Genomic DNA, 27,960 nt, shown 5'->3' with positions numbered 1-27,960 from the left:
AGAATCATTCTCTACAGAGGAAACAAAAACTGCACCAGATTAGTTCTTGTGTTGAGATTTCTTTACTCCAAAAGGGGAAGTGTAGGAAGTCAAAGGCAGTTTTGTGTTGCTTTCGCTTCCTCTGGAGACGGAGATGGCTGTGTTCCTCATGGAACACCCGACCCACTGGTATAGTTTGAAGGCCTACTATCTGGCTAAGCCAGTGGTGAGGGGCTGCGATAGCCTACTCAAGCCACTCTGTACTAAGTATGAGCCATCAATGGAACCTCTTAAAACAGAAAGGTGACATTTTAAACATAACCTAATCACACTCATGAGCCTGAAAATATAAAGCTCTCAGCTTTGACAGTATGTGCCTCCTGGTTTTTAACATGAATTTTATAATCTCTTTCCTAAAGAACATTCAGCTACAGGATCAGGTCACTACCAGTGCAGCACTTGCTCAGGAATGGTGGACGTCAGTGCATCTGCATGCACAGTGAGGCAAAGGCTTTTGTAGGATGGCTTGATGTCAAGAAGGACAGCAAAGAAGCCACTTCTCTCTAAGAAAAACATCAAGGTCAATCGGTCCTTCCTGTCCATTCTGCAGGAAGTATAGGGATTGGACTGCAGAGAACTGGGGTAAAGTTGTGATGTTCACCCTACTTTCCTCAGGACTCTTTCACATACACAAACAAGGACAGGGTGGTGCAACTAATATTCTAGCAGTGTAAACTTTTTAAACACATGAACTAATGCTGAAAAGTATGACGTTTAATCCATCCCCTTCCCCATCATGTGCATACAACAATATTATATATTATTCATTATACAAATATTCCCCCCATAATATCACACATCAGGTCATTCAACATTAGCCCTTTGACAGCGGTAAAAGTGTTCACAACTGGGGATTAGTGAGCAAGGTAAATCAAAGATGGAGACTCGGCGGTCTCACTCTCTTCCAGTTCATAGCTCTCCCCAATGGTCCCCTTAGAAACGAAGTTCGTAAATCCCTCAGGAAAGTTCCATTGCCAGTCAATAATACCTCTGGGTAGGGAAAAAAAACATCCAACCTTCCAGGTATATTTCCACTGCGTGAATGTAGAGGGAGAAAATGCAAACGTTTTCCCTTGGTGAAGTCCCATGAACTGCTCCTGTCTCCTTTTTCATCCATGGGATACTCTGTTTCACCGTTATTCCATTTATGATCATCCTTCCCATTGGGTGATCAGTCCCAACCACAGTCATCTGCTCCACGAGGGGCGAGCCCTAAACTCATGTAGCATGCCCCCCTTTTACGGGGCATGCGCTCAACCGACAACACGAGTAAAAATAAAAAAGTGAAAAGGTTGATACACATATACATGTTTAACCTATGTGATTGTTACAAAGTTATTTTCTCTGATGACGCCCCCTTCAGACTGTTTCGGATATATGGACAAATGATTGTCCTGAGAAGAAAACGTGAGCATTACCATGAGTTCTGTGTCATGCCAACAGTGGGGCATTCTGAGACCATTCATGTGTGGGGTTGCTTCTCATCCAAGGGAATGGGTTTGCTCAAAATTTTGCCTAAGAACACTGCCATGAATAAGGAATGGTATCAAAACATCCTCCAAGAGCAAGTTCTCCCAATGCTCCAGGAGCAATTTGCTGATGAACAATGCTTTTTCCAGCATGATGGCACACCATGTTACAAGGCAAAGGTGATAACCAAGTATCTTGATGAACAAAACCTTTAAATCTTGGGTCCATGGCCAGGAAACCCCTCACATCTTAATCCCATTGAAAACCTGTTGTCAATCCTCAAAAAAAGGGTGGACAATCAAAAACAGAAATTGTGATCAACACCAAGCACTGATTAGGCAAAAATGGGTTGCGCTCAGTCAAGATTTTGCCAAGTAGCTGATATCCAGCATGCCAAGATGAATTGCAGAAGTCTTAAAGTAGGGTCAACATTTTAAATATAAATATTAAGTGTTTGCTTAAACTGGATGTATTTCTCAATAAAATGTTTATTTTAAAAAGAACTTATGAAATGCTTATAATTGTACTTCACTATACCAAAAATGAGGCAGTAAACTTTGTGAAACCAAATTTGTCAGTCTCAACTTTTGGCCACGACTGTACTGTAGTATAGTGTGCTGAATGACTGAGTAGCCAGCAAGTCGCTACGTAGCTGTCCATCTGCACGGCCTTTAGTGGCTCAGCCTCTAGGGCTCCTTGTTGGTGCTGCCTCTACCAGTAAATCTGACTGTCATCTGCATAGGTGTGGTGAGAGAGCCCAAAATCTTGTGCTATATGGCCAAGATGAAGTTAAAAAAAAGAGCATGTGCTAAATGTCGTCAATGTAAATAAGACAGAAACTTAATTTTCTGTTTTGACAAAATATTTCCTGTCTTACAAGTATATACTGAACCATTTTAGGACTGTTCCTGCGAGTCATATGCGCAGGAAATTTGTATGAATTACGTCACTGAATTACACTGTGACGGATTAATTAAATTTGGAAACAGTGGACTCCATCTCTGTTCTCATTGCACCGGTGATCTTAGATCACTTGATTAGATTCCACCCACCTCTTTAATGTGAAGTTTATGGAGACAATTAAAAGGCCGAGGGATGAAAACAGAGGACGGTTAATACGTGTAATAATAATACAATACCGGTTTTCTATGACGTATGCTTTCCACTCTTCTCCGTCCAAATCTATTTGGATATATTTTTTAATGTTATAACTTAAAGATAGGCTTGTGTTTAAAGTTCTCCCATGGTTCAGTATCCATGATTTTAAAACCATGTTTACAACACTGTTTTTAATCGCCCATGCTTTTATACAAACTTGCAAAGAGTTTCCATCTGACGTCCACTGAGGTTCGTCAAATTTCGCAGTTAAATCCCTTATGATGAACAACAAGAGTTTCAGATTTTAGATTTTTCTGAGCACTCGGCTACTGAGGAATTATTGCCATGTCATGAGATGTCTGATCTCCTTGACTTTGCGTTATAGGGGCATGATTTCAGTGAGCAGACAGATTATCTGTCCTTCGAAGAACAGGAAGTAATCATGTTGTCTAGTAACACTTTAAACTGACAGACGAGGCTACAGACATTCGTCTGCAACATTCTGTGGTGTCTGGTTTTAGGAATAGATGTATAACCTGACTATAAAAATTGTTCACGAGGTAAGAGTACTCTCCTCATTAAAATATTTATTCTATGCTCTCTGAACTTTGGCAATGTAAATGAAATCTCTTGCACCCTTGATACTTCACTGTCAAAAGTCAGGTATCGCCATATTTATAAACAAACACTGGGTGTTCAAGTGCATGGTCAGAGTGTTTCCGACTTTGTTATAAAAACCTTCAGATTTATTTCTGGCATTAGGATAGCAAGAAAGCTTGGTTCAGTCAATAACGTTGAGATATCAGTGCGATGGTTGGTGCTGATGGAATTTGCTTATGGTAAATCCAACATGCTAGCTAGCTAAATCAGCTATTTAGCTAGCTAACCCAGCTAAATGCCTTCATACTGTTACTGTTGCATAGCTAGCTATAATTTTTGAATGTGTTGCCGACAATAACGTTAAATGGATCGCTTAGACGCGATATCTATCCAATTATATGAGGTCTTTATCTAAAACCACTGAAATTATATAGTTACACATTGTGAATCAAGTATTCTTTAGACGTAGTAGCTGTCGTTAATAGTGTGTTTGTGGTCACTGTGGTATTGTGCTGGCAAGAAGTAACATGTAACCAGATAGCTAACGTTACCTACTTGTTGTCCAATGTGTGGGTGCTAGACTACTGGTTGCACAGGTAAAACGTCTTGTACCCACTCCATTGTCGAGACTGCACAATATTGAGCACATTGCACACATTGAAGGAAAATATGAAATATTTGGTGGAATATTTTAAAGTAAGCTTTCAGAAGTTCTGCAAGCAATGAAGTTTCACATTCAAATTGGGTTGTCTGATTGCTGTGCAGAATTTATATGAGAAACACTACTAGACTCCAACACGTGTAAATGACTGTAGCCCCTTTAACGAGTTTTTTTTTTTTTGTTGTTGTTATTTCAGGGTTCCTGAAGGACAGCAGAATGTGGCGGCTTGGGAGGACGGCGACACAAACAAATGTGCCCCAAAAGTTTCACTCAGCAGCTACAGCAAAAAGTATCTTTATATTAAATGCCTTTATCTGTGGTCAAGTAACCAGTTCCTTACATGTGAAAGCCATTATTTTTTAATTTACTTTATCACAAGTCACTTTTTTACCCTTTCACCAGCTGACTTCCGTGGTATGAGAAAGACAAGGACCTCCCTGCTTCTCAGGTAGGATGATAACACAGTTTAAAGGTAGTATGGTGTGTAGTACGGCATATGGCAGCATGTGAAAATAATTACACTTTTATAGTTTTTAAGTTATTTTTCCTACATCCTTTATCCTCAGCAGAGGGATAGGTCCTCATGGAAGTGTGTGGAATGAACGGATACAATTAATGAATTCACCATCCACTGCTTTCAATTTGAGGTTATTTAGTTATAGCATATCTGATGCAGGTAAGCTTGCATTTTTACTCATATCAACTGTAACTGTAAATGAAGATTTTATACCTCTAAAGTATCCTTAAATTGTATCATATTCAATTCAGTTCAATGTTGAGCATTTGTTCCTAGCCAGTGGCTGTAAATGTTGTATTGAAAACATTGTTTGCCCCCAGTGACATTAAACATTGTCTCCTCTCAATGTTGTTGCTGTGTTTGGCCCCCAGATCCTGTAAACATCCACAAACAGAGGTTACTGTTATGGTTCAGTCACCTTCCCCGGGAAGAAAAGCAGTTTGGGGGTTACTTTTCTCCTGAGACAATGCATGTAGAGCCACTAATCCTGAAGAGGAACCCAGAGGATGGAAAAGGCCTTTCAACCAGTCCCTATAAGGGAAATGCATCAGTGAGCCATGCTCTCACAGTCGAGCAGCTTTTTGACGGAAGTCAAAGTGATGGCCAGGGACGAGGACCAAATGTTCTGCTGTATGGGGCTGTTGGTACTGGGAAGAGCACAGTTGTTCGCAAGCTGGTTTTGGACTGGTGTGCTGGGTCTGTGCTGTCCCAGTTCAAGTTAGTGCTGCCCTTTTCATGTGAAGACCTCTCTAATTTGTCCAAATCCACATCACTGAGAGACCTTGTGGGTAGAAAGTATGTGCACCTTCGAAAGACAGCATTTGTTAATGGAGATGGTAATCAGGCTAGAGAGGTACTCTTTATTTTCAATGGCATGGAGAAGATGAACTTAGACTTTAGGATTGGCTCCACCGACCTATGCAGTGATCCTAATGAGGCACTTCCACCAGCAGCCATTGTGGTTAACCTGCTTAGGAAGTACCTCCTACCTGAGGTGTGTGTGTGTGTGTGTGTGTGTGTGTGTGTGTGTGTGTGTGTGTGTAAAAGGTCCAGATATTCTCTTCATCTTCATAAGAACTTTTTTTCTGTTTATTAAATCTGTATTACTATGTTGTCTTGCTGTCATTTATTTATTTTTTTGTTTCTTTTTTGTAAATGTTTATTTTAAAGTGAATAGATGTACTAATTTTTATCTTTTAACAGCCAAATTGAGGATTAATGCAATGTTTTATCCTTTTGAATATTTTTCAGGCCAGCATTTTGATTACAACCAGACTGTCTGCTGTAGATTATATCCCCAAAAAGTACGTTAGCCGCTATGTTCAGATCTGTGGGTTCAACGATCCTGATCGCCAGAGAGCCTACTTCACAAGCAGATTGTTACTGCAAAGTGGAGAGAAGCCAAACAAGGAGGCAGAATCTCTGATCGAGATGCTCTACCTCAACCTTCAGAAGGAAAGCCAGCTGGCCACAGCCTGCTTCTTACCTTCCTACTGCTGGCTCACCTGTGCCATTCTACACTTACTGCACTTCACTGATGTCCATGCACCCATTCGCACTCTTACAGGTATCTACACCAGCTTCCTGGGGCTCAACTTTGAAGGAGAGGTGCTGGCCACGGGAGACGCATCTTCACAAGAGCCCCAGACGTCATTGATGCTTTACGTGGTTCGCACTGTAGGGAAGCTGGCTTTTGATGGAGTGACTAGTAAGCGCACATCGTTTTCCAAGAAAGACCTAGAACAGTGGATAGGTGGACAGACTAAAACTGACGAAGAACTTCAGCAGCTGGCAGTGTTTCGCACAGATGTGCTGGACTTTTTTCTGGTGCCTTGTGTTGAACGTAATAAAAATCTTACTGAGCTGGATGACAAACGATATGTCTTTGCAGTTCCTGCCATGCAGGACTATCTGGCTGCACTTTATGTTGTTCTTGGTGAGAATAAGAGTGCTATGGAGAAGGTGACTAATCAGTTGTCAGTAATAATTGGACAAGCTGGCGAGGATGTCACTGCTTTATTGAGCATCCTCTCCAAGTTTCTACCTCTCAGGATCTTCGCCATTTTCAACTTGGTGAAATTGTTCCCAAAACTTTTTGAGCGTGTCAGCAGTCTTAGCAGGGGTCGTATTGCCAACACCATGGCTGCAGAAATGTTTCGTTCAGAAGACAGTTTCAACGAAGATGTTTTAGATCAAGTGGAGCAAAGCCTGCTAGGAGTGCAGGGCCCGCAGCTGCAGCAAGAAGACGACACTGGGCCCTTCGAGCTGTACCCTATTTTTAAGGGAGGACTTCTTCATTATGGCAACAGAAGATTGCTGGATCAGCTGGGCTGCAGCATCAAGAGCTCCACGGTGGCGCAGATCACTCACACGCTTAAGAAGCAGCTGATCAAGGGGAGCCGCCTGGTTCTGCCTCCTACCGAGTTGATGGACCTCCTGGTTCTGCTCTACGAGCTCCAGAACCCGCAGCTCATGGCTGAGGTCCTGCAACCCATCAAGGCCATCAAGCTGTCCACCGTGCGGATGACCCCCCTCAAGTGCTTTGTCTTGAGCTCGGTGCTGGACTGCACACCCTCCACCTTCCTATTGAACGAGCTCGACCTTTCCTCCTGCCACATCACCCCAGAACTGCTACCCATGCTGTGGCCGGCCTTTCATCACACCCGGAGCCTCAAGTGAGACATTGCTTATTAAACCTGGCAAGCTTACAGCACTTATGGTAAATCATAAAATGTTAAGCATGGCATTGGTATTAGCAATTAGCTCCTTGTCAATTACATCAATTTTCTCACATGATTTACATGATTACATGAACTGATTATATGATTAATTTTGGAATGTTTAGTAGTACCTTGCCATGTGTATTTTTTAATACATTGACACATTTTATGAATCACCCAAATGTTCTTTCAAACTGTTAACTCTAATAATTGGTTTAATTATAGTCAGTGTGTAGTTATGTAAAGCCTTAACTTTGCCCATTATGTAAAACTGATGAAGGTAGGTTCAGGCAATATAAAGTGAGCTCAAAGATATCCGAGCATATCTTGAGAATAATGCATAGATTACTTGGTGTTTACATAATTGTATAGTCATACAATGCTCCTGCATGGACGATGATGTAAGGTAATAGAAGACATTAATTGAATTTTTAATCTGTCTCAAAAGGTTCACCAAAGGGACCTGATTTAAGGTGCATTTGCAAGCAGTATATAATCAATATATGATTTAAAAACACATTACCCTCTTTTTTTAAAAAGTAGCAAACTAATGGTGTGTATGTGTATGTGTGTGTGTGTGTGTGTGTGTGTGTGTGTGTGTGTGTGTGTGTGTGTGTGTGTGTGTGTGTGTGTGTGTGTGTGTGTGTGTTTTTCTTGCCATTTTCAGTCTGCAGTTTAACAGCCTGGGTCCTGAATCATGTGCACTGCTGCGAGATCTGCTACTTGGACCCAGCTGTACAATTAAATCACTACAGTAAGCTGATTTCATCTGCATTTTGTTTTATGTTGAGATTGCTTGGTTCAAGAAGATCAGTGGTCTTGAAAATGCTTGTTTTCTTTTATATAAATTATTCTAATTTTTCTGTATTTGCTAGGCTCTCTTCTAAATCAGCATACTTGTACACAACTATTTTTACTGTGCACACATGTAGAAATAGGGCCACTGTTTCTTGCATTCTTAGGTTATTTGACATAGATATATGCTGTATTGCTTCTTGTGTATAAACTTTATTCTTCTTGCTCTGGCTACAGGTTGTGTGATAACTCCTTGTTGGACAGCGGAGCGAGTCTTCTGCTGGATGCTCTGCCTGGTAACAAGTCTTTGCAGAAGCTATCTTTGATGCATACTGGCCTGGGAGACTGTACTGCGCTTAAGATGGCAGAGCGGTTGAGCCAGCATACTGGCTTACAGGAGCTAAATGTGGCCTACAACAACATTGGAGACGATGCGGCACTGACCCTGGCCGACGCCTGCAGAGAGCATCCGACTGTCCACACTGTGCAGTGAGTGTGGCTGTTCTTGCTTTCACTCTGCCATTTTACTATCCATTTTGCTGCCATCTGGTCATGATGCTTTTTCAGATTTTAGAAAGTGCATCAGTGATTTGATTGAGCCTTTTTTCCGGTGATTTCCCAGCCTGTACCTGAATCAGTTGACTGACGCTGGCAAACGGTCACTGCACATTCGCGGTGTCCCGCAGAAGAAAGGGGGCAGGCGTGTGAAAACTCTCGCATCGGTGACGGAGGGGTCGGACATCTCGGAGGACTGGCACCCCATCCTGAACGTGATAGGGAAGAACTCACTGTTGTGGGAGAGAGAGCGCGTGCGTGAGCAGCTGCGGGTCTTCCTGAAGGACCTGGAGTGGGGACGACAGCAACACCACAGCTTCTGGAAGAAGCTGCACTTCCACAGAGTGGAGAGTGTGGTGAGGAAAACCCTACGAATGCTGGAGACAAGCAGCACAACAGGCACCACACCTGCTTCAAAATAAAAGTCTAGGTGTTGGGGGGGGGGGGGTGTTTTGGGGGATCCAAATATGCAGTCCTATGAACATATGTACAAATCTAGTCTTCCTTTGCATGATTCATTTCTGTTTATTATTCACCGTGCATTTCCCCACTCAGTGCTTCCACATAAAACATACTTGTTTGTAGACAGTGTTTCAAGTTATTATGGATGAATTGGACTATATTTCTGAACAGTACTTGAAAAACCTTTTAGTGGTACAGTGATCAGTGTAGCAGGTCATGTAACAAAAAAATGTTACCTTGGTTTTTGGTCTGTATAGATATTTATTAATGCTTTTGTAAGGTTTGTCTTCTGCCTATAATCAAAATATTGTTGTTCCAACCATTATGGGTTTAGCACCCTACAAGCAATAGTACTACACTGACTAGTTTTGGCAGTCTTCAGTGACTACACAGTTGGTACAGTATTAAATTAGCCTATTAATTAACACCTACAATTTTCTTTCACCACTGAGTTGCAATGGATATTTAATAACTTTCTACCGTTTAACTAACAATTTTGTGCCTTCAATCATAGTTTACCTCATTTTAGCATGCACTATGTGCTCCCTCAAAGAATAATCAATAAATAAGAGACAAAATGAGAACCTTTCTGTCTTGTTCTTTTTTTCATGTGCAGTCTAAGAGTCATTGCATTTGTACTGTTTCCATTCATTACACAGTTAACATGTTCTATTTTGGATCTTTATGTTTGACTTTACGCAGTGTTCTATAGTAAAAGCATTGGAGCCTGCTGACAGCTAGCTCTTTCTGGGCTATTGTCTCATAAACCTCAGCTTAAATATTAAACTCCAAAGGGGTAGAGGAGAAGGGAGGAGTCATGGGAGGAGTGCGCTAGGTGCTTCGACATGCACCTTGATCCTTCTTACTGTCTGCCACCTACTGAGAGAGTCAGGACGCAGGACACAGGACACAGCACCATGAAATACACCGCAGGTAACTAGCCTCGATCGTGTTTAGGATAAGGAAAATGTAAATCACTGGAATTTGCAAATATAGAAGCAATATATGATCTTTTCTCATGTTAAGGATTTTATGAGTGATTTGGTGTGTTATGTTTATAATGCTTGTTTGGGTTTATATTCATATCTTAATATCAGATATAAACAAGAAATAAAGCACCATTGTAAGTTGCTCTTGACAAGAATGTCTGCTAAATGCAAAGGAAATATATATTGAAAAGATAAACCTTCAAATACTGTTAGCTAAGTGTTATCACTTTAGAAGATGAAATCAGCATATTAAGGCGGTGATTCTCTCAGGACAACCTGTCATAACAGTTGTAGCTGTCAGCTGATATATTAGAACATAGCTGCTCTTTGCCTAGGCCTACACAAACCATTAGAGCTGGCATGGTCACAAACTGTGCACCAGATAAACACTGTCATTAGAATTTTTAACCTTTTAACCCTAATATTCTGTATGTCATATTGACATACAGAATTTCAGGTTTATTTGACAAATATGTTCATTTGCTTATTTTTTATATTATTTTACAAAGTGCAGACTGCATTACCCAAACCAGTGAAAGTTGTTTTCAAGTTAATGTTAAACCTCAGGCACACGTCAGCAGGCAGAATTATATTTTAAACTGGAGGAAAGATTGTTGGTGGAAATAGGGCAACATTTTGAATGTTACAAAGTTATTTTTATATCTATAGGGCCAGGGGATGCGACAGAGTTGCCACAGTAAGTGTCCTTTAATAGTTTCATGAAGTGAATAAATGATAAGTGAGAACACGAACATTCTAGCCTTATTCTGCAACTCTTGCAGAGTAACCTATCAGTTAAATTGGCTAAATTAATAATATCTGTTAAATAATGTACTGCAATGACTACATACCAAATCCCACTTTTTTCTATGTCTGGTTGTCCCAATTTGATTTTGTAATTTTATTTATTTGGTGTTTGTTTAAAGAAAGTTCACTTTCAACCCAAAAGAGGGGATTGACAATCCGGCCCTGGTTATCTCAGATGATGCAGGTAAAGTCAACCATCTCTTCTGTATTTGGAGAAGATACCAGATCAATACCCAGTGGCGTCTGCTTTAGGTCCAGACCTGTGTCCACGTCTGTGCCTGTTAAAGCGAGAGGAGGGTGAAGGCTTTGGATTCTACCTGCGGGAGGACCAGGGTTGCAGGGGCCATGTGGTGCAGCAGGTGACTCCATGGAGCGCAGCACAGCGCAGCGGGCTGAGGGACGGAGACCGCATTCTTGAGGTCAATGAGCACTTTGTGGACAATCAAGAGCATTCAGAGGTAAAGATCTACTTCAAAAGGTAAAGACCTACTTCCTAACAGAACCATGAAGGAAAATGGATGTTCCCCCTGTGCTCCCAAGGTAACCTACATTTCATCATCCCTGCGTCCTACACAGCCGAATTGCTAGTGACTAGTGTTAAATAAATGTATCAGTCACAGGGAAACCACAGAAGTTAACTGCAGCACTGCTGATTTTTCTGTAAATGGAGAAAGCAATAAATGTATGCCTTTTAAGCAAACAAACTAACAAACAAACAAACAAAATATTTGAGCACAATGAATCTTTAGCAAGTATGTGCAAAAGCTTCTTAATTCAAAATATATTTTAAAAAATACTTGACCACAGTTACCTGCATTGCTTCTGTTTTACTGGTTGTGTCTCTGAGCTGTGCTGTCTCTGTGTCTGGTTGTGTCATTGAGCTCTGCGTCTCTGCTGTCTCTGTATCTGGTTGTGTCTCTGAGATCTGCATCTCTTGTCTTTGTGTCTGGTTGTGTCTCTGAGCTCTGTGTCTCTGCTGTCTCTGTATCTGGTTGTGTCTCTGAGCTCGGCATCTCTATTGCCTTTGTGTCTGGTGGTGTCTCTGAGCTCGGCATCTCTATTGCCTTTGTGTCTGGTGGTGTCTCTGAGCTGTGCATATCTGTCTATGTATCTGGATGTGTCTCTGAGCTCGGCGTCTCTGCTGTCTTGGTGTCCTGTCTGGCAGGTGGTCCAAAAGGTGCGAGCATCTGGGCTACACGTGTGCTTACTGGTGCTGGGTGCTGAGGAGTATGAATGTGCTGTGTCTGATGGAACAAACCTCATGGCTCTGGTCCGGGCTCACCGTGGAGATGGCTATGCCCGCCCCCGCCTGTACCACATCAACAGAGAGCCTGGCTTCGGCTTTGGGTTCAGCATCATCCCAATTGAGGGTATGGGGTCATAGTAGGTTAAATACAAACTACAACAGTGAAAATGTATGGACGTCTGTTTGTATATACAGATCTACACAGACTGAGGGAACACTGATTACTTTTTTTGTACAGGTGATAGAGGGAGGTATTATCTGAACCCAGCGATTGAGGGTCCGGCTGAAAGAGCAGGCGTTCAGGCAGGGGACCATCTGCTCTGGATCAATGGAGTTATGGTCTCAACCCTCTCACATTCAGCATTGTCAAAAATGGTTGGTTGGCATCATAATTATGTAACATTTGGCCCAGTGACTATTTTTAACCTGACATTCTCTGAAATTTTTTTTTTCTACTAGATTAAGAGGTGTGGCGAATATGTGACCATCTTGGTGATAGACAGCACAAGTGAAGAGAGCTATATTCGCCGAAAACTGCCCATTGTTCCTGCATTTGCTTGCACCCATAACCTACTGCACAGGCCAAAAACTCTACATCTTGTCCAGGGACTACAGGGCTATGGCTTCCTTCTACGACAAGAGAAGCTGACTTCAGGGAGAATTGGTGAGTCAGCTTCAGCACACAAGTATTCTCTCTACATACTAAATTATTAGACAGTATTTAACTTGATCATCATCAAATCTCAGGATTTTTGGGGGGGGGCAAACCCATGTAAAATGACTAGCGGGCACAAGTGCTAAAATGTGGGTTGCATCAGCGTTTTGCAGTCCACTTCTCAAGACTCACAGTTCAAGTATTTGTTTGATCCCAGCTCAGAGTATTACCTAACCACGTGAACTGAGGTGTGTCGGGAGCTTGGTCAGACCAAACAGAAGAACTATATGCAGTGGTCTTGAGGACTCTATTGTGAACCACTGGCTTATAAGAATAGGTTCTGTATGATACAACTCAGATTCAAAGCCCAAACGTGTTTATGTTCTATTATGTCCATATTGGTGATTTGGATTTTTGCCCAGGCCTAGTGTTGGTTTGGTATTATGGGGTATGATGAAGTGTGTTCTGCGGTATGGGGCACTGTAGCTCACGTGCTGCGAGAGGTGGACCCTTGTAGCCCAGCAGAGGCTGCAGGGATGGAGGATGGTGATCTGCTGTTGGCAGTCAATGGAGAGCAGGTGGAAGGTTTGGAGCATGAGGACATTGTCAGCAGAATACGGAAAAGTGGTCAGCAGGTCACGTTTACCACCATCTCCATCCAGGGCAGAGACTACTTCACACAGGTGTGCATTAACGGCAACACACACACACATGGGTGATATACTACAGATTTGTGGACTATATTCAATGCCATATAAGGAACAGTGTTTTAGTGAAACATTAATATTCATATCGCTTACTGGGTTGGTTGCTGAAGCAACATCTTTTTTGACATACAGTACATATTACCATGAGGATTACACTCAGCTCTGCACATTAAGACTCTCACTAACCCAAATGTGTTTCATATTGAGCAGATACTGAATGTAGAATAGCTGTGTCCTGTGTTTTCCGTATATTTTGTTTATTCTACAGACAAAACCTGATTTTGTTGCGATATTCTGAATGAATAGCAATCATTTCCTGATTGTGTCCTCCACAGCTGGGTTTTTCACCGTTATTGTTTTACGAACAAAACATTCCAAAAAGGGAGCATTTCCCTGAGCTCACTCTACCACGCAAGGATGTGCACACTAACCGGTCGTGTCCTCGCCTCTGTGTCCTTCACAAGGAGGCCAGAGGATTTGGCTTCATCTTGGCTTGCAACCAGAACAAACCGGGACCCTACATTGGACAGGTTCTCATCTATTCACCTGGAATATTTTATCAGCAGCATACTGTACTGTTCAAGACCAACATTACATTTTCTGTAGCATTACCTTTAGGCATAAATCAACATAATTTTCACTGACCTCATTCAATGGCAGCAAATCTGATTTCTCCGCTGGGTAAGTCACTTCTACTCTCCAAATGCTTAAACAGAATAAGGTATCTTGCTTTTGTCCTGTAGGTGACAGCGGGGTGTGCTGGAGAGAGAGCAGGACTGTGGGAGGGGGATGTGATCGTGGAGGTGAACGGCCAGAACGTGGAACATGAGCACTTTGAGGAAGTGATGAGGCTGATCAAGAAGGCAGGCACCTCTCTCAGACTGCTGGTTGTGAAGGGTACAGGGTACGAGGCCCGCAGAAACAGTGGCCTACCGATCAACCCAGGATTGATCCCGGAAGGCACACAGGTGAGGAAACGCATGAGGGAATGGAAAAAGATAAATGTCGGTCTGTATTTAGGGCAAATGTACACCTGAGGGTATTTTATACATGCATTCCTTTCCACCCGAGATTCCCCACGTGACGCTCAGCTCCTTAGTTCATGCAAATGTTTCAATAGAAATGATGGCCTGTGCTTATTTGATGCCCCTTCCTGCTTTCACTTGTAATATTAAATGCAATTAAACAAAGATAAAGCAAGTTAGGATGTTCCTTAGGAGCAATTGCTCTTCAAAGACAAAGTCAGTTTATTTATATGATGCTTTTCAAAATAGCCTCTTCACAAAGCAGCTTTACAGATGTCCAATTCCAAGCACCCAGTACGCAAGCCAAAGGCGACAGTGGTGAGGAGAAACTCCTTGAGAGCATGAGGAAGAAACTCTCACGGAGAACAAGAATAAAATTCAGACTAGAGTCTTTCTATTCTTTCCATTACAGAGCTGTACAGTGAAAAGTGCACAAAATACAAATTTTCAGTCCGTGTTGAACTTTCCTCAGGGCCAACAGAGCAATGCATTATGAGTCACCATATAAGTAGATCAATAAACAGGTGTATCTAATCAATGAATTCTGGCTTGGCCATTCCTGACATACTAAAATAATATGAATCCATAGGTGCTATGAATTCATATTATTTTAGTGTGTCAGGAATGACCTGACAATAATTGGCTTTGGCAGCTTCTCCATCAAGCCATAGTTCACTGATACACCTGTTTAGTGAACTACCTATATACAACACTTTCCCATAACTGATATTCACATAAACAAATGGTTGTATTTCACATTGATTGTATGTCATATTTAATGGAACAAATGTGAATATTTAAAATCTGGAGAGTAGATTATTAGAGTGGAGAGACGAGCTGTCTGAGCAGTAATTACAGTAAGTGCCTTTTTGTAATTAAGACAACTCTCTTTCACATGCGATTCAGAAGACTACAGGTCCAGTTGGGCACCATTTGCATTTTATCTTTCGAGTGTTACCTTTTAAAATGCGAGTACTAGTACCACGGTACAAATATTTCTTCCATTTTTTTATTTTTAAGTGGAGCAAGTGTATGCAGCAAAACTCTGTGTTAAGTCATTTGATCCAAGTTCTAAAGGGTTTGGGGGTATCCCAATCAAAACTTTTGGGATAGATTTGCAATAGCTGTCGTGAACATACATCTGGTGTGTTAGTGAGGCGAGGCGACTATATTGTGACTGATGCATAGTTCAAATAAAATAAGGGAATAGTCTGAGATGGACTGGGGTAAGAAAGCTGTTTTCCGTGTCTATGCTGTATATCAGTATAAAGTCAAGCGCATGTCCACCAGAATGGGTGGGTTCTCTTATACGTTGAGTGAAACCAAATGAATCTAGTACAGAGGTATATGCTGATCTCAAAGGGTTTTAAGGATCACCAAAGTGAATGTTGTAGTCTTTGACAATAATAGCTCATTCTACCAAAAGAACTAGATTATAGAGGAAACGTGCAAACTCATGAAGACGTTCAGAATAGAACACACATATTTGATTTATTGAAATGCTTTCTTACAGCCTCCAGATTCAACAACAGACTACTTTGTGTAAAGGGGTATGACATAGCCCAGAGAAGCTACTACAGCGATTGCTCTGGCCAATTCTAAAGGAATTCAAGCCAAACTCTGAACTACCACTCTGCTCACTCTACTGAATACTAGATCTGCTGCCATATCAGTCTATTGGAGGCAAAAAGCTAATGTGCCAAAGAAATAAACACATTATGAATGTTTTTTTTTTTTATTCAAGAGATGCATACATATTACAATGCACATAAAAACATATGCTTGTCAGTTTATACATTGACATTAAATGTTTAATGATGTATATTAAAATAATTGAAATGTGAAATCTCAACATATACTCACAAGCCACTTTATTAGGTGCTAGTACAGGGTTGGACCAATTCTTTGTGGCATAGATTCAACAAGGTACCAGAAACAATCACCAAGTGGTTATTTTTGAGTTATTGTTGCCTTTCTATCAGCTCAAACCATTCTGGCCTCTCTCCCCTGACCTGCAACATCAAGAAGGCCTTTTTGCCCAGGGAACTGCTGCTCACTGGATATTTTCTCTTTTTTGGACCATTATCTGTAAACCCTAGTGATGGTTGTGCATGAAAATCCCAGTAGATCAGCAGTTTCTGAAATACTCGGACCAGCCCGTCTAGCACAAACCACCATGTTCAAAGTCACTTAAATCTCCATTCTGATGCTCGGTTTGAACTTCAACAGGTCATGTTGACCACATCTGCATGCCTATATGCATTGAGTTGGTGCTAATATTTAATCAGAAAATTAGATGTGTTATTAACAAGCAGTTGTGCAGCTGTACAGTTGTACAGCTCTACCCAATAAAGTGGCTGGTGAGTATAGTTTTAAGATTCAATAAAGGACATTGAGTTGTATTGTTAGTGAAATTTTAATGTGGCCAGTGATAGCTCAGTGTTTAAGGCACTTGACTTGTTATCAGAAGGTTGCTGGTTCAAGCCCCACTGCCAAGTTGCCACTGTTGGGCCCCTGAGCAAGGCCCTTAACTTTCAATTGCTCAAGTTGTACTCAGTCATAATTGTAAGTTGCTTTGGATAAAAGTGTCAGCTAAATTCTGTAACTGTAAAGTGCCCTTAATTGTGTACAGTTCAGACTTTGTTTCACATTCTAAAAATGTTGGCTATTAAAGGTTTTGTAATTTTATGCTTGGCTAATATCCTTGTTCGCCACACATCAGCCAAATTCTCATTTCCTTCTTCCTTCCACTGCTTGTTATTGTTTTTTCATTGCCTATGGAGAAAAAGATCACCTATACATCAGTTCATAAGTAGGTTTGTTAATTTCAGCTAACACCAATCTTTAAAATGTAAGACCTATATATAATTGACATATATATATGCAATAACAAAATAAATATGACATTTAGCTCTTTTTTTTACTAACCATCTTTGTGTCTTTTGTCTAGTTATTGGAAGCATCCTCAATTTCTGTAAAAGACCCAAATTCAAGTTTTTTTTTTTATCCATGCGTTTTTCTACATTTAAAAATTGCATTTCCAAGTTAGAGTTTCAGACCAATATTAGATGTGTAACCTTGGAGAATAAAGCCAATTTGTTCAGTCACTCTTTCAGCATCCTCCATGCTAAAGCACATAGGGGGTTTGAATTTGATCACATTCGCCCATGGTCCATCAGTGCTCAGACATATGTGCCTCTCTTTCAGCCTGAAAAAGAGAGTATGACAGCATACATTCTTGGTCAAAAGAAATCCTAAGTGACTATTAAGGAACATGTACCTTGGTTGGCATGTCTGAATATTTCTCACCTCTGGACAAGCAGGCCCGCTTCCTCTGTTGCTGGTGTCAAAGCTACTCTGTCTTTAACCAGTTCAAAGCCCAAAAACAGCCCTACACCACTGCAAAGAAGGGATGTCTTAATTAAGAATGTCCTGATGTATTTCTGAAATTGCAGTATCATAAAGGTCATGTCTAACATGCATAAGATTAACCCTTGTGGATCATTCCAAAAATACCCTTTTCCATGTTTAACAATGAACCTTGTAACTTCCAAAATCAACCGAGCTCTGACATTATACTCACCGCACATCACCAATGATTGTGTGTTTGGCCTGGAGCTGTTTGAGGAGCTTCTTTAATTGACTGCCAACACGGACAGCGTTTGCTCTCAGGTCCTCCTTCTCTATCACATCTAGTACTGCCAGGCCAATTGCACAGGACACTGGGTTCCCACCAAACTGCATAAAAGATTGAGTCAAATCTACACTTATATACAATACAAATTATGGTGCTGCCAGTTTGGTGGTTGAACTTTCCTATCTATGTATAGCCCATATACATAGCATTTTACACTAAACCGTTCTGAATGCTGTTTTGTAATGAAATAGTACAATAACAGCTCCTTACAGTATTGAAATATTCTACACCATTGGCTGTGAACGTGCCCGCTATCTCCTTTGTGGTGACCACACATGCCAATGGATGCCCATTACCCATGGGCTTGCCCATAGTCACAATATCAGGGCAGAAGTCTTCACCCTGGAGCTGAAAGGCCCAGAAGTGGCTTCCCACGCGGCCAAAGCCGGTCTGAATTTCATCAGCTACAAACACTCCCCCTGCAGCTCGGATGTACCTGCAGGAAAAATAAATATGGCCATTTACTTCCTTCATCAGTTCCCTCCAGGCAGTAAAAGTCTTAGTCATCGTGTACAAAATAACATGTAAAGGACCTCTGCACCTTTCTTCATTTCTGAGCTCAGCCATGAGAATTAGAGCCACAGCACATTGTATTATGTGGAAAATAGATCATTGTGAGTTATATTGCCCACAAAACTGTATTGTGCTGATAGGGGACACCTACTCTGCAACTTTTGGGAAGTAGCCAGGTGGCAGGATGATATGTCCACCAACACTGGGTAAGGACTCCACAAAGAAACATGAAATCTATAAACAAAAAGGTAAAGATCCGAATGTCAAAGGCATGACAACGCTACAACTACACACTGGCAGAAAATTTGCCGACTTTCTCAAGACCTAAATATGTAATTTCTTTGAGACATGATGAAACGCAGCATGGCTGCATGCCTTGCGTCCTCTGTTCTGCACTTCATCAATAAGGTTCTTCACGGTGTCTGCGTATGCCTGGCCTGGGTTGGGATGACCCTCTCGGTAGAGGCCTCTGTACGTATCAGGGAGTGGTGCCTGCATGAACACAAATAATATTGTAATATTATTATGTAATATTGCAAGAGCTATGCTGTCATACTGGAAAATTCTGTGTAGGTCATGTTTCTTACACACCACATGAACCCACTCTTTTTGGCCTTCCAACTTCCAGAACTTGTAAGGACTTATGTCAATAAGACTGGTAAGATGTCCATGATAGGCACTTGAGAGAGAGAAAAGGCCAACACTGAATTAAACACACTTTAGCATTACATTAAAATCAAGGGTATTGGTAGATATATGAGAATGCTCATATCTTAATTGGTCTTACTGGTTTAGAACTACAACATCCTTATTTTGAGTATATTGACGAGCCAATCGTAGGGCAAGATCATTAGCTTCTGATCTTTGGAAGAAGAGAATTATTCAAATGAGACAATTTCTGCTGTTTCAAATCTCTGTACATTTGCATAATGGCGGTTATGACAATGTTTTATCAAACAAATCTGAACAGGCTCCTTACCCTGAGTTGACGAAGTAAAAGACACAGAGTTTCTGGGGAAGAGTATTTGCAAGGCGTTCTGCATATTGCACGATATTGTCATGTAGGAATCTGCTGTTTGCGTTAAGAAGCTCCATTTGAGCAGTGGCTGCTTTAGTAATACTCGGATGACAGTGTCCCACTGCAAGATGCACGTGATAATTTGTTGCGCTTTTTTTTTTTTTTTTTTTTTTTTAAAGATCATAACTTTGGATGATGTCTTGCATCTGCACACTATTTTATGTGTGGTAACGAAGACTACAGCAGAGAGCATACGAGACGGATGACTTTACATTTACTTACCGTGTTGAACATTGCTAATGCAATCCAAGTACTGTGTCCCATTTTCATCATACAAATACTGTCCTCGCGCTTTCACTATTTTTAATGGTTCGTGCGAAAAAAACAGTCTGCACGATTGCCTACAGCGACACAAAAGGGAAACTAAATATTCTGCACAGTGTCAAAAAATATTACCAATTTCCCCCAAATAAGTAACTAGAAAACTCGCCAGCTATAAACAGAGATCAAAGCAACATACCCAATTAGTTTTTGACGCATTTGCAGAGTTCGTTCCTTGTCAAACATTTGCAAAGCCATTTTAATGATTTTTGCAGTTATTAGCCTATGCACTATTCATGTACTCTCACGAGTTAGTTCACGTTTGGGAAAGTGCTTGGCTAAATGGACTTTGGGACAAACAGCTGTCATGAGTCGTTCGATATCCACCGAGTTTGGGCTGTCGATGATGACGTTTTGCACATCCAGGAAACGCAGTAGTGGAGACTAAATAACACACATCATAGCAAGCAACATTACACGTTACCAGCAGAAACCAGGTATGCCATTTGCTTTGCTCGATGTGTTTTCACGACGTGCGTGGTCCCAGCTTATTCTTCTGAGACGTTATTAGTTGTCCTTTTTGCTAATACGTGCTGTGTCTGTACGGGCTTCCCCGACATCCCTCCTAGCTGCGCTAACCGAGCTAGCGTGGCAGCTCGTTACCTAGCAAGCCGTCTGTCCTCGCAGGAGCCAGTACACGTTAACCGCAGCCGCGCAGTGCTGCTCGTCCGAAGTGAAATGACACCTGTCGTAACTTATTTGAAAACCCCCGGTTAGCTAGTTCTAACTGTTTGAGCCAGTTGGCTAGTTATTAGTGTCATTAAGCCTAGTTAGCAGGGTTTGCTAGGGTTTGGTGGACAGTGGTTTGTCCATTTGGAAGGAGAAGGAGGAGGAGATTTCCTAATTTCATATTGTTCATAACTAGCTATGTGAACGCATACAAGGCAGACGTATGTGTCCGAAGCAACCTGGCCTGCAAATTCGTATCACCGTTCAGTATTTCTCAGTGCCAGCAGAGTTTAAAGAAATGTTTAATTGCTAAAATGTGTGAATAAACGTGTTAACATGCAGTACTCTTTACAGGCTGGTATTTAGCACCTGTATATGCTCCAGTGAAATGACAGACCAGGGTAATAATAATCAGAGCATCTCTCGAAACCCATTTGCTGCCCTCTTCGGTTCTCTTGCGGATGCAAAGCAGTTTGCATCAGGGCAAAATCAACAGCAGCAAGACAAACCACCATGTAAGTTTTCTGTTTATTGCATCTTATAAAGGCATACTGATAATTTCTCAGTATATGCTTATTTATGGTTATTTTATTACATAATTAATGCCACGATTTACAGCGGAAGACTCTGGTGAGAGCCAGTCTGAGTCTGAAAATTCAGTGTCTGACAGCATTGAGGACAACGATGACTCTGTGGCAGAGATCAGTCGTTCGTTCCGATCGCGCCAGGAGCTCTGTGAGCAGCTCAATGTCAATCACATGATCCAGAGGATCTTTCTGATCACACTGGACAACAGTGAGTGCTTCTCATCTGTACTGTTTGATTGTAAAGTTGAGTTGATTGATTGTATTGTAATTGATTATAAAGTTGAATTGTACTGCCTTGAAGAATGCTTTTATTTGTATTTTATGGCATTTTCTGAATGAGACATGAATCACTGTTCATGTAATGACATTATGATGATCTCACTCAAGTTGATTATAGTGAAGTGACATTGCTTTCCAGAGCTAGAGTAAGTAATGTCTATAATAACAGTCTACATTAGTTAATCTTCCCAGTATTCTCTGGCATTGGTCATCATGTGTTGTTTCTGAATCTTAAATACTAGTCTCCTGCAATATGAACGTCATTCTCATTTATGCAGAGTCATTCAAATCATTGCCACTATGGCACAGATAATACATCTATGGACATGTATGTATGGAAATGTATGTATACGCTCTATTTTTATGACCTTCAGGTGACCCCGGTCTCAGAAGTGGCAATGGCATTCCTCCTCGATGTGTCTACCTTGAAGAGATGGCAGCTGACCTTGATGGTCAAGACTGGCTGGACATGGACACCATAGAGCAGGTGATGAGCCGATGATCATCATTTTACTCTTTTCTCTGACTGAAATGAGCAACTCTGAAAGCAAATTGTGTACTACTTGTTGTTTTTTGTGTAAAGAAATAAAGTGTGTGCATATGGCCTCTTAGGCTATTTTCACCAGGCTACTCTTACTGGATCCAGGGAACCACCTCATCTACATGACCTCCTGCAGTGCAGCAAATCTGTCAGCAGACCGCGATGCTGGGGAGAAACAGGCCATTCCATACCTTTACGCCTGCTACCAGAGAGCTAAGGAAGAGGTGGGTTAGGTGGTCATCGTGCTGTAGAGCTCTGTACCTTTCCTGCTAAACCTTATTTGTTTTAGGTCTTTTGAAAAAAGAATCATTTAAAGTCATATGAAGGTCTACTTTTAAAATATCTCAGTCAGGGCAGCTCATGTGGTAGTATGGTATCCCATGTTCTCCTGCCTACCCCTGAGGGTATTGCATACAAGACCATACTCCATGCATCGTGTGGCCCTGTAGTAACATTACTGATCACATGATTTTATAATCCATTGATTATTGCTATTTGTAAGGGTTTTGTTCAGTTACAGATACAAGCCTGAAGAGCCTGCATTGGTACAAATGATTTGCAAGACCTGCCACGTTATTTTCTTTAAAAAACTGCTATAAATTATTTACTGAAAATCCCACAGATCACAAAAGTTCCAGAGAAGCTGCTGTCATTTGCAGTACGCTGTAAGAACCTGACTGTGTCAAACGCTCGCACAGTGCTTCTCACCCCAGAAATCTACATCAGTCAGAACGTGTACGAACAGCTCCTGGACCTGCTGCTGGAGGCAGTGAACGGAGCCCGTATGTCATATTAATTATGGAATCTTTAAAAAAAAATTTTTTTTTTACTCCAAGTATTTTAAGGTAATTCTAGGCATTATATGCTTACATTTTGTAATGAATGATTGATTGCTTGTGTTGCTGTTTTGGTCTTCTGGCTGTCACTGCAGAACTAGAGGAGGTCGTGGAGTTTTTAGAAGAAGTTATCGCAAGCCTTTTAACTGATCAGGAAGTCCGCACGTTTGGGGAGGTTATGGTCCCCATGTTTGATATCTTTCAAGGCCGTGTAAAAGACTTAGACCTCTGCCAACTGCTGTTTTATTCCTATCTGGATATTCTGGTGTATTTCAGCCGGCAAAAAGATATTGCCAAGGTTAGGACTCCCAGTTAATATTGTTCTTATATAGTGTTGATTAAACAGAGAACCTAAAATATCTAAGACATGCCTCTAAAGCCATTAATGATCATTTATAGTCAGTCCTTTCCTCCTAGGTATTGATGGAACACATTCAACCCAAAGATCCTAACAATGGACTTCAGTATCAGAAGACCCTTTTGGGTACTGTGTTAAATGTTTCTTGTCTACTGAAAACCCCTGGGGTAGTGGAAAACCATGGGTTTTTCCACAGTCCTTCCCGTTCCAGCCCACAGGAAATGAAGATTCAAGAGTCTAATATCCACCAGGTGAGTTTCCATGCTGACAGTAAAAAAAAAAAAATGTACAAAAGCATGCCATGGTGCGTTTTTCTTAGATTACGTGAGATGGTTTAGGTTTGTGTTTGTATTTAAACTTTAAACTTTAACCCTTTAATAACTCAGTGTCTGTGTTCCACTGCCAATTTCAGTTCATGGGGCAGTTTCATGACAAGTTGCACCAGATACTGAAGAACCTGCTGCAACAGTCTGGCGAGACACGTCACATGCTGCTGTCCTGGCTGGGCACCTGCCTGCAGGCCAACATGGGGCGGGCCAAAATTTGGGCCAATCAGATGCCTGAGATCTTCTTCCAGATGTATGCTTCAGATGCATTCTTCCTAAATCTGGGTTCTGCACTACTCAAACTCTGCCAGCCTTTCTGTCGCCCTTGCTCCCCCAAACTCTTGACCTTTAACCCCACCTACTGCACTCTCAGGGACTTGAGTGAGGAGGAGAGGCGCAATAGGAACGTACATGCCCGAGGTAGGCTACCCACTCTCTGCGCTAAGCTTCGCTCAGTCCGCTTTCCTATCAAAGGCTGAAAGGTCAGCTAAAACGGTATTACACTTTCCTCTTCAGGATTAGACAAGGAGACATGTCTGATTCCTGTTCCCCCTCAGCAGACGGTTGAATTTGCCCAATCGTACAGCCTTCTCACAGAAAATCTGATCCTCACTCAGCTTGCCCTGCACCTTGGCTTCCACAGGTCATTTCAAGCTCTATACTGTTGCCTAAAAATGCATTTGGTTATTGACATATTGACGTATTAACAATAATACTATAATTAATTGCTTCAGAAAGGAGTGCAAATAGTTTTAATTTTTTTGTTGCTTAAATGGCAGTTTAGTTTGAAAAGAGGTCCAGGGAGGATGCTGAGACGCTGCTTCTTCTCACTTGCTGTGTCCAGATTACATGATCAGATGGTGAAAATGAACCAGTCTCTGCACCGGCTGCAGGGCACATGGCGGGAGGCCCAGCTCGGTGGAGGCCCAGTGGCAGAGCAGCTGCGAGAGCAGTTTGAGCGCCTCATGACCGTCTATTTGTCTACCAAGGCGGCAGCCGCCCAGCCTGCCATGCTTAACAACTGCCTGAATCTGCAGGCCTCCTGTGCAGCCCTCCTGGTCCAGCTCAGTCTGGGCAACCAGGGCCCAGAACATATACCCCTCTCCTTCCCCCTGCCTCCACTGCAGAACAGCCTGCTCTGCTATGTGCCAGGTAATGCACGCCTTCATAAGCAGGTTTTCGGTCATTTTTTTGAGTACCGGAGCGATGTGCACACTTTGTGCATTTATAGTAGATCTGTTTCAACCCTCACTGAAGTATTTTGGTGTCTTTAACCTCTCACATTCCAAGCACCTGCCAGTGGGTATACACCCTCCATGACATACCTTTCATACTATATTCAGTGTAGTTACTGAATAATGTGCCTTACTTCACAGTGCTGTGGAATACTCTGTTATTACTGTTCAATTGAGGTGTTTGGAAGTTTGTGAGTAACAGACACATTGCTACTATAGCCAACCACTGTTATCTATTTAGTTCTGTTTTTTTTTTTTTTTGCAGAAACTTTTAATGGGCTTCTTAAATTCAAAACCATTAATAATTGTCATAATCATTTGGCATGTAATAAGCAAGATAACACACAGGCAGCTTATCATTATTGCAAAATAAATGCCTCTAAGGCAATTATAAGAACCTGCCACTTCACTTCCTCATCACCCTGTCAGGCTTTATTTTGTGATAATGACTAGACTTCTGCACATTATCCCCTCACCTACTCCTAATAAATAAAGAGCGAGTCTGGAGCTGGTGAGGTTAAATAAATGCCTGGTTTTACAGAGTTCTTTGCTGAGAACATGGGTGACTTCTTCATATTCCTCCGACGCTTTGCTGACGAGGTGCTGGAGTCATCAGCAGAGAACTTGGAGCAAGTGCTCAACTTCATCACTGTGTACATGGGAAGTGTGGAGAGGTGCGAGCGACTGCCACTACGTTCCCTCTGTGTGCTTGTGCGCCGTGTGCCTGATGCAACAATGGATGACTGTGCTCATGTAACTATTTACTGACAGAATGAAAAACCCTCATCTGCGGGCAAAGCTGGCTGAGGTCCTGGAGGCTGTGATGCCACATATGGAGGCTGTGTCTCCTGGCGCTCCCCAGCCTATCATGTTCCAGAGAGAGAGGGTGTTCAGCTCGTACTGCCATGCGCCTTATTTAGCAGAGGCTCTCATCACAGTGTTCGTAGACATTGAGTTTACTGGTGAGTTTCAAGTTAAATTTAGCTGGCTTGGAATAATTCATAATTTGTTGTTGATATTAAAAGTAGTCAGATAGCATTGTAATGCTCAGAGATGTTGCCTAAGTCTAACCTCTTCTTCCACCCTCCAGGTGACCCTCACCAGTTTGAGCAGAAGTTTAATTACAGGAGGCCCATGTACCCCATCCTGAAGCACATGTGGGGAGAGGAGCGCTACAGGGAGAGTATTAAGGTGATAACAATATTGCAAACATTTTATTTTTGGAAGCATTTAATCACCAATGTTCGTTCATTTTTTGTTATTCCTTCCTATATTTAAAAAATTGTGTTTCAGCATCTGGCAGATTATGCTTCTGAACATCTAGAGGCCATGAATCCTCCACTCTTCTTAAGGTTTCTAAACCTGCTTATGAATGACGCCGTCTTTTTACTAGATGAGGCCATTCAGGTATGGATTTATATCAAAGGGATTGGATTTATATCATGCTGCATTCACTTTTGCCACTTTATTCAGTTTTTTAGTTGGATTAAGATAAAGGCTTGGTGTTATATATTTGATATATGTAATAACAATGGTTTATCTTAATTATGTATGCCAGTTAGCTATCAGTATACAATATTTTTGTATCTATTTGTAATTAAAATCCAGTCAAATGAGTTGTGTGCACATGTAAAGGCTGTTTGATTCTGGACTGATCTGATGAGCACTTCTCCACGGGTTGGTTCCTTCCAGTATCTGAGTAAGATCAAGCTCTTGCAGTTGGAGAGAGATCGAGGTGAGTGGGAGGGGCTGACCCCTGATGCCCGCAGAGAGAAGGAGTCCAGTCTGCAGATGTTTGGACAGCTGGCTCGCTTCCATAACATCATGTCAAATGAGACCATTGGCACCTTGTCTTTTCTCACATCTGGTAAGGGACATACAGGTGTTTAGAGTCTATTAGAGGCAATAGGGTAATGTATGCTTGTAGCTGGTCTTAATTTTCTTATCTTGCCCAGAGATCAAAGGTATTTTTGTTCACCCTTTCCTTGCTGAGAGGATCATCTCCATGCTCAATTACTTCTTACAACACCTGGTGGGGCCCAAGATGGGGGCTCTGAAGGTGAAAGACTTCAGTGAGTTTGACTTCAAGCCTCAGCAACTGGTATCAGACATCTGTACTATTTACCTGAACCTGGGGTAGGCTTTCTGTATATATATGTAACATTTATACTTTTTGCTAAATTTAACAGGAGCTTCAATTAAATTTCATCTTTCTTGTGCACAGAGATGAGGAAAACTTCTGTGCCACTGTCCCAAAGGATGGCAGGTCGTATTCACCCACACTTTTCTGCCAAACTGTACGAGTTCTGAAGAAAATCAACAAACCTGGTGACATGATCATGGCTTTCAGCCTCCTAGCAGACAAAATAAAGGTTTGTCACACTATAGATTTGGGGACTAAGATTTGATTTTCTCTGTTATGTATTTAGTGTGTTGAAAATACTTTGTGTTAAAGTCTCTGGCAGACCGGCATCAGCAGGAAGAAGAGACCTACTCAGATGCTCCTGATGAGTTTTTGGACCCCATCATGTCCACCTTGATGCTTGACCCAGTGCTGCTTCCTTCTTCAAATGTGACCGTAGACCGCTCTACAATAGCCCGGCACCTGCTCAGGTGTGCGACACCATCCTGCTCACACTTTATGCACTAACATGACTGTTTACTTACAAATGCAATTAGTGTCTCAGTCTAATGTCATCACTGATGTGGTGTTTCTGTAGCGATCAGACGGACCCTTTCAACCGCAGTCCACTCACCATGGATCAGATCAGGCCCAATGAGGAGCTCAAGCAACAGATCATGCAGTGGCTGGCTGAGCATAAGCAAATGGGTCCCAGTGGCTAGTCCACATAGTTTACTACCATCTCAACCTTCAGGCACCATCCAGCAGAGAATTGCATACTCTGTCTCCTTCTCATACACTTCTGTGCCACAGAAAGAAAACATTCAACCATTAGTGAAGACCAGTCCACTAAAATGGTGTAGGTTTATTGCTTAAGGTCAAATACAGATGTGCAAATGCCATACCTCTGTAGTATTTTAAGCATTTTTCTCTCTAAGGCTCCTAAACATTTTCTGATCATCTGCTCAAAATCCTAATTATCATCAGTAATTAAGATCTACCTGGATAGACAGCTTTTATACTGCTGAATTAAACAGCTCATATTAATTTTA

The 27,960-nt window shown here is 41.6% G+C and overlaps 4 protein-coding genes across 8 annotated transcripts; 3 read left to right on the top strand and 1 right to left on the bottom strand.

The window, feature by feature from the left end:
* Positions 1–2,917: 2,917 nt before the first annotated feature.
* nlrx1 (NLR family member X1) lies at positions 2,918–9,501 on the top strand. The gene is made up of 9 exons (XM_027013412.3): positions 2,918–3,167; positions 4,065–4,157; positions 4,271–4,316; positions 4,435–4,544; positions 4,757–5,379; positions 5,637–7,060; positions 7,773–7,859; positions 8,138–8,389; positions 8,523–9,501. Exons 2-9 carry the CDS (start codon positions 4,085–4,087, stop codon positions 8,875–8,877), a joined length of 2,970 nt encoding a protein of 989 aa, XP_026869213.2. The 5' UTR covers positions 2,918–3,167; positions 4,065–4,084; the 3' UTR covers positions 8,878–9,501.
* A 238-nt stretch (positions 9,502–9,739) lies between these two features.
* On the top strand, positions 9,740–15,995 carry nherf4a (NHERF family PDZ scaffold protein 4a). 2 transcript variants are annotated; one of them, XM_081700204.1, is made up of 11 exons: positions 9,740–9,850; positions 10,576–10,603; positions 10,833–10,897; positions 11,001–11,171; positions 11,879–12,083; positions 12,198–12,334; positions 12,419–12,623; positions 13,101–13,297; positions 13,657–13,851; positions 14,065–14,289; positions 15,860–15,995. In XM_081700204.1, the coding sequence occupies exons 2-11, from the start codon at positions 10,585–10,587 to the stop codon at positions 15,890–15,892; spliced, it is 1,452 nt and encodes a 483-aa protein (XP_081556330.1). In that variant the 5' UTR covers positions 9,740–9,850; positions 10,576–10,584; the 3' UTR covers positions 15,893–15,995. The 2 variants fall into 2 exon arrangements, with proteins under 2 accessions (XP_081556330.1, XP_026869203.3); XM_027013402.3 differs by having other exon boundaries at positions 10,966–11,171.
* A 237-nt stretch (positions 15,996–16,232) lies between these two features.
* Positions 16,233–20,249, bottom strand: phykpl (5-phosphohydroxy-L-lysine phospho-lyase). 3 transcript variants are annotated; one of them, XM_027013377.3, is made up of 13 exons: positions 20,095–20,249; positions 19,857–19,975; positions 19,536–19,695; positions 19,344–19,418; positions 19,148–19,235; positions 18,932–19,048; positions 18,708–18,790; positions 18,254–18,479; positions 17,930–18,084; positions 17,656–17,745; positions 17,424–17,554; positions 17,275–17,318; positions 16,233–17,121 (listed from the first exon to the last, which is right to left on the bottom strand). In XM_027013377.3, exons 1-12 carry the CDS (start codon positions 20,151–20,153, stop codon positions 17,293–17,295), a joined length of 1,329 nt encoding a protein of 442 aa, XP_026869178.2. In that variant the 5' UTR covers positions 20,154–20,249; the 3' UTR covers positions 16,233–17,121; positions 17,275–17,292. The 3 variants fall into 3 exon arrangements, with proteins under 3 accessions (XP_026869178.2, XP_081556332.1, XP_026869179.2); XM_081700206.1 differs by lacking the exon at positions 19,536–19,695 and having other exon boundaries at positions 19,344–19,413; XM_027013378.3 differs by lacking the exons at positions 19,857–19,975; positions 20,095–20,249 and having other exon boundaries at positions 19,344–19,413; positions 19,536–19,690.
* Positions 20,250–20,297: 48 nt separating this feature from the next.
* Positions 20,298–27,960, top strand: ube4a (ubiquitination factor E4A (UFD2 homolog, yeast)). 2 transcript variants are annotated; one of them, XM_027013398.3, is made up of 20 exons: positions 20,299–20,392; positions 20,979–21,139; positions 21,243–21,419; positions 21,865–21,977; positions 22,103–22,255; positions 22,654–22,813; positions 22,963–23,165; positions 23,285–23,476; positions 23,638–23,971; positions 24,068–24,194; positions 24,396–24,703; positions 25,328–25,460; positions 25,558–25,748; positions 25,877–25,977; positions 26,080–26,193; positions 26,479–26,653; positions 26,742–26,922; positions 27,011–27,158; positions 27,242–27,399; positions 27,507–27,960. In XM_027013398.3, exons 2-20 carry the CDS (start codon positions 21,013–21,015, stop codon positions 27,628–27,630), a joined length of 3,219 nt encoding a protein of 1,072 aa, XP_026869199.2. In that variant the 5' UTR covers positions 20,299–20,392; positions 20,979–21,012; the 3' UTR covers positions 27,631–27,960. The 2 variants fall into 2 exon arrangements, with proteins under 2 accessions (XP_081556329.1, XP_026869199.2); XM_081700203.1 differs by lacking the exon at positions 24,068–24,194 and having other exon boundaries at positions 20,298–20,392; positions 23,638–23,804.

The sequence above is a fragment of the Electrophorus electricus genome, chromosome 17, assembly GCF_041902795.1.
Source record: "Electrophorus electricus isolate QZ-2024a chromosome 17, ASM4190279v1, whole genome shotgun sequence".
Classification (NCBI taxonomy): Eukaryota; Metazoa; Chordata; class Actinopteri; order Gymnotiformes; family Gymnotidae; genus Electrophorus; species Electrophorus electricus.
The sequence above is the reverse complement of the archived record's forward strand: the minus strand, read 5'-3'. Positions and strand labels throughout refer to the sequence as shown.